Source organism: Vidua chalybeata, chromosome 2 (assembly GCF_026979565.1).
Source record: "Vidua chalybeata isolate OUT-0048 chromosome 2, bVidCha1 merged haplotype, whole genome shotgun sequence".
Lineage (NCBI taxonomy): Eukaryota > Metazoa > Chordata > Aves > Passeriformes > Viduidae > Vidua > Vidua chalybeata.
The window spans coordinates 6736364-6742363 of record NC_071531.1 but is presented as its reverse complement, the minus strand read 5'-3'; the positions used below and the strand labels follow the sequence as shown (position 1 = coordinate 6742363).

General features: G+C 44.9%; 1 protein-coding gene across 4 annotated transcripts in view; it reads right to left on the bottom strand.

Moving 5' to 3' along the window:
- Window positions 1-3500: 3500 nt before the first annotated feature.
- NDP (norrin cystine knot growth factor NDP) overlaps window positions 3501-6000 on the bottom strand; it is a 37440-nt gene continuing 34940 nt past the window's right edge. For all 4 annotated transcript variants that reach the window (XM_053936261.1, XM_053936259.1, XM_053936258.1 and 1 more), the window contains one exon: window positions 3501-4315. In XM_053936261.1, coding sequence (XP_053792236.1) covers window positions 4088-4315 — 228 coding nt within the window. In that variant the 3' untranslated portion in view covers window positions 3501-4087. The remainder of the gene's footprint in view (window positions 4316-6000) is intronic.

Below are 6000 nucleotides of genomic sequence, written 5' to 3'. Positions count from 1 at the left end.
CTGGTAAGCAGAACTATGTTTTGGGGGGGGCTTAATCCTACTTCAGGCAATTTCAGTATGAAGCTACTGAAACTAAGCAAGTAGAACTAGACAGTGAAAAAGAACTCATCCACAGGAGGGAGCTCAGGGGCTTCTCTTTTTCTCACATCAGGGACTAAGAACTGAGTTCAGACACACAGAGCAGCAGAGCAGCAGAGCACTGCTCCTATGGGACAGTGACCTCTCTTCTTTTATTCCCCTCCTCTTTCACAAAGACATTCTGCCTGCAAGTCACACAGTCCTGCCTGGGCTTCAGGGCTTTGTGGTAGGTCTGGAAGGGTTTGGTGAACAGGTTTAAGCTAAGGCTCACACGAAAGCCCACCACAGGCTGTGGTGTACCATGGATGCCAGTGAGTTTTACCTCTCCTTTTCTGCATGAGCCCTGTGACAGTAACTTACAAAAGCTCTGATAAAGGCCACTGGGAGACAGCCAGGCTCAGGAACTCTTGGCCAAAGTTCTTCAAGGTCAGCAGGCAAGGTGAGGTGTTGTCAGGGGGTGAGTTATTCCATTTAATGATTCTAACAAAGGTTGAACCAGTATAGTGGCTTTGAAACTGGGAGTAAAATAATTAGAATTTACTACATCATGGGCTCTTTTATTCTGGCAAATCACAGATTATTTCTGATAGGCACAAACTGTGGGGGCACTGTAAGGCTTTTCTTACAAGCAAAGGACATCACCAAAGTTCTGGTGTTTGCTTCTGGTGGTCTCCATGCATGGGGAAATGACTGGGGATAAAGAGATAGTGATACAGACATTATAAGGGAAAATACAGCTCCTTCTCCCTGGACCATATTCTTATGGTCAGCATCCCCAAATTCCCAAACAATCTTGGGGGGACTAAACAGAGGGTGGATTGTCCCCAAATTCCCAAAAAATCTTGGGGGGACTAAACAGAGGGTGGAGTGGAGTGGAGTGGAGTGGAGTGGAGTGGAGTGGAGATGCTACAGCTGGGCTCTGTTGAAACCCTTGCAGAGGAGGTGACTTGGTGGTACTTTCTGATAAGCCACACAGCATCTGAAAACTGAGAGAAAGATGTCCTATTGTTGAATCAGCAACTGTGGTGAAACCCCTCTCCTTGGGTAAGAACTCTATGTGTGTTGAATGATCTCGAGGTGGCTTTTACTGGGACTGGAGCTTGTTAGGATGTTGCTTTGAATTAATAAATTGTTTAAATAGTCTTTGTAGTCAGAAACAATCACCTGCAATCCTTTAAACTTAACCTGTCACTGTTTTATTAATAAAATTCATTGTTTAATATCAAGTTGCTGATATTTATAACTGGGGTTTTTTGCCATTTAAAATTTCTCTTATACTCCTTCCATACATGTATTGGACTCAACAGTTCAATTAGATAATGTTGAATTCGCTTTGACATTTATGCCTGGCAACAGCCTTTAAGGTTACAAGGTGATGATTTTTCATCAGAGGAACCAAGCAAAAGTGGAAGGAAGGGGCGGGAGGGAGAGGGGAAAAAAGGGTTTTGTTGAAACACAAATTTCTTTTGCGAGGCTGATTTGAGCAGTTACAGTTCTGGGTCTGTGTTAGTGAGGGGGGTGTGGGTATAAATACCAGCCAAGCTCTCCTCTCACTACAGATATTCTCTTTTTTGCTAAATTGGCTCAGGAATGGTCTCTGCTGAACCCCGCTGGCTCTTCTTACCTGAGGACCACGATCAGTGCCATGCTGTTCTGCCAGGTCCCATCCAACCCTTTTAGGCACTTGCAGCACCCAGATTTTGTGTCACAGCCCCCCCATTTTGCCCTGGCAAAGGAAAGCAGTAGCAGCACAGCCCGGGGGGTGGTGATGCTGGATATAGCAATTATCCCTCAAACATTCCCCTTCCTTAGATAGCTGCAGAGTACTGCTGGTGTGCAGCAGTGTCTGTGAGCACGCTTAGAGGTCATGCATATTTTGCAGTGTAGGTATTTGGCTGTCAAAGGTATTGCTGACGTTTTGAATGAGGACTGGAATTTGCTATATATAATTAACAGTAGGGGGTGGTGCTTTTTTGGATAATGAGATCTTTAGATGCTGGAGGTTGAAAGAGAGTGGAAAAGGGATGCACATATGATCTTTCATATAAAGCAGTCTGGTGATAATGCCCAGCTCACGCTTCCTGGACTGGCCCTTTGATGTTCAGACCATGTATCAGATGTGAAAGGAATGACTGACAGTCCTGGGACAACACATGGTGTCTAATGAGCTCACTGGGGCTCATCACTCCCAGTTCTGACATTTCAATCTGAGACCCTCGGCTTCTGGGGGTTGTGTTCACCCTTTAGCTTGCCCACAGCTCTGTGTCTTTGAAAACTGACCATCTCCAAGTCACCTCCAGAAGACAGAATTCTTCCCATGTACCACAAACCTCTCTGAATGGTGCCTGTGCTCTCTCCTGTGCCCCCTGTCTTTCCACTGCCGGCTGCCATCCTACTCCAGGGTTTGTCTTGCAAGGCCAGTGGCTGTCACCTCCGCATTCACATCCCACACACATTCACCTGGAGGAGGCAGAGGCCAAGGAATTAGGCTTTGCCTGAGCAGCCACAGTTACTGAGATCCCTGTCAGACCTTGGGGACTCCCTGTCACACTCAGCAGTGTGTGTCCTCAAGCTGCTGCACATGGCACCTGCTGCAAATGAACTGGGTGGAGCTGAACAGATGGGCTGAACTCTGCTCTTGGAAAGGACTTCCCCTCCTTCCGTGGGACCCTGCCAGACACTGCTGTGCATGGGAGCCAATCCAGTTTATCCCAGACAATAACTGTAGGATGGTGCTCACGGGTGCTACTGATCCTGAATCCTTACACAGCAAAGATGCTCTCAACACCCTCAAGATTTCTGCCAAAACAATGGCTCAGACAAGTTTTGTGAACAGCACAGACATGCTGCTGGCTGACTGCATATGCTGCCATTTAAGGACATAAGAATTTTAATATGAGATAAGAAAAGTTATGTTGGTCCCTTGAAGTCACAATAGACTGTGAATGAACCTTCCTAAAACCTCATATTGATGGAGGAGGAACAGAGTTTCTCAGCAAATACCAAATGCCATTCCTAAACTTTGGATCCCCTGTCATTTTGAGATTTAGAATTTCGGGATTGCCTGTCTTTAAAAGGCAAAATGGTATTTGCTCAATGGCCTAAGAACAAAAATGAAAATAAATCCTAGGTTTAATCATCATTTTGGTGGCTCTGGTTCTATATATCAACAGGTCTATTTAAATTAAGAAATTACTCCATCTAGTATGTGGCATTTTAGTATTTGATTAGTTTTCAGCTTTTGAATAATGGCTTTTGCAACAGATGTGATGTGTCACGTTTCCCAGCTTTTAGAAGGGAATAGTGAGTCTCATGACCTTTCCCTTCCCAAGAGTTGCTCAGCCACTGAACTCAGATGACACATGGTGCAAATAATTGTTTCAGCTAGGCTGGGTATTCCAAGCATGGCATTTCATATCCAGTTCACTTTTCAATGGTTTATTTGCAATTTCTGCTAAACCACAGTTAAAGTTATCCAGCATTTGGCCACTAGGTCAGTAACAGATGACCCTTGCCAACAGCACAGATTGCTTTGAAGGCCAGTATAACTAGAAAACTGAGAATAAATTGATAGGTTAAGAGGTTTTCTGTGGGAACTGATGCCCATCTTCTGTCCAAATGTCAGTTTCCAGACTGCAGTGCTGTCATCTGGCTGACCTTCTTCTCTGTTCCCCTGCTGCCCATGGCCTAAAGTAAAAGCACCTCTCTGTAGTCAGAGCTGAGTCTGGAAAAGAAGAAACTCTCAAAAATACCCTTTCAGAAAAAAAGAAAGGCTTCTTAAAAAATAGTCCTCATGTTTTTGCCTTTGTCACAGCTCACACTGCGATACCAGCACCATCCAGCAACCCAGGATATTTTGTACTTCTGCTCTCAGATTCAATCCAGCCTGGTTAGTCCTGTCCTTGCTGCAATCCTGTGCTGGGAGCACCGGCCTGACCTTGGGTTGTTCTCTGGGGCTCTTTCCCCGCAGCAGCACCCCCTTGTCCCCGTCTGCCGTGCCCCTTGGTCCCTAGGAGTTGCACTCCTCGCAGTGGCAGGAGAGGATGTAGCGGTAGGTGGCCGTGAGCCGCATGCCCCCCGAGCACCGCAGCCTCATGGCCTTCAGCTTGGAGGTCTGGGGCCGGCAGCAGTGGCAGGTGGAGCGGAAGGGCTGCTTCAGGACCGTGCTGAAGGAAACCATCGGCTCCGAGCGCGAGGTCTGGCTGCAGCGGCCTTCGCAGCGGGCCAGCAACACCATCTGCCAAGGAAAACACAGCGGTTAGGAAACGTGTCCCCAGCACACAGCTGACACCAGCAGCGGGAGCCTCCTTCCAGCCTGGCTGGGGTTTTGTCACTGCATCCCAGCCCCACAGCGTGCTTTGCTCCTGGGCTGTGTCTGAGAGAGTGGAGGAGATAACGTGGGCAGGAGGAAAAGCAAGGCTCCTCCTGAAATCCCTGGCACTGACACCAAGAAGGACTGCAGGACCTGGACTGACCTTAGGGCTCCAAATGATCACAGCCAGCCCTGCTCTCCAGACACCATGACTGCACCTGTGACTTGCTGACTCCAGATCCGTGCCAGTCAAGCCCTTAAATCATCAGCCAGGCTGATTGTTTGGTTGGGTATTTACCAGTGTTCTGAGTATACACACCAACTCGTTCTCATGTCTTGAGTTTAGATATATGAACATGTAAAGTAGAAATATAAAGAAGATGCTCCATTTATTGCTTTAAAGAAGTATTTTCTAGCTCATTCCTTTGATAAAGATCACCTTGGACATGTATTTGCAATTATATGTGTATCTATATATTGTTCCATCAGTTGTATTTATATAAAATGCACTGCATAGCATAAAGCAGTGAAAATGTGAAAGAAGTTCAACTGGTTGCCATGAAGATTCCCTAGTGAGATTTTCAACAAACAGTGCAGCTCCAGGTTTCTTCTTCTGAGTTCAAATGTGAGCTGTGGCCAGAACAAGGTAACTTGCACAGCAGGAGGCACCAAGGAAGGAGAGTCCATGAGCAGTCACCTACTCCCTGACAACCCCTTGAGCAGAGGAGATACAGCATTAAGCACTACATAAATCATGGAAAACACCCTCTAAAGCTCAGCAAATGATGTGTTAGAAACAGCTGTTACCACCTTGATAACGGGTGTTGTACAAGTTTGAACTGACTCCTATTCTTTCATGGGGATGGAAATATTAAATCCATGTCAGCTAATTTTGCTTAACCAACACAAACTTCAGTATCAGTTTATTATATCATCTAAAGTAGGCGTTTATTATATCATCTAAACACTTGTAAGTCTTTTTTATAACCAAGGGAGAACATTACATTTTAACCATGCTACACATATCTCATGTTTTTTTCCAGAAAATATGAACGAACAACTACAAATGTGACAGCAAATACTTTACAGTGTTCAACCTTTTTGGGCTTCTTTCATTACACAAGATCAACTGGCTGCAAATCTCTAAGTTATGCAAGCAGGTACATCAAATGTTTAATTTTCTCTTTAGTCAGAGTTGTAAGGAAAGGTAAGATAAAAGAGAAAGAGAATATTCCTGAAATTAAGTAGGAAATGCCAGCACTGTCTGTGTCCATGGGAAGGGTTCTGATCATCCATTGTACAGTGCTTAAAAATTACTCTTGCATGAGTACTTGCATGATAAATGTTGTGCTTGAAAATGTATTAATGTATTAATATATTAACAACTGCTCTTCCAGTCAACACAGGTCACAAAGTAGATATCTTCATGAGCTGATGATCTGTGCTTGGTACCATCTTGCTTCTTAGTTAGAGATGGGCTTTTGTTGCTTTCTGACAAATCTGTCATCCTTTAAGATTTGTAGCATAAATTTATGGTCTCCTTCCTGTGGAACTGCATATTCATACATAAATTAACTTCAGCTGTTTGTACTAATATGGTGGGATGGAAA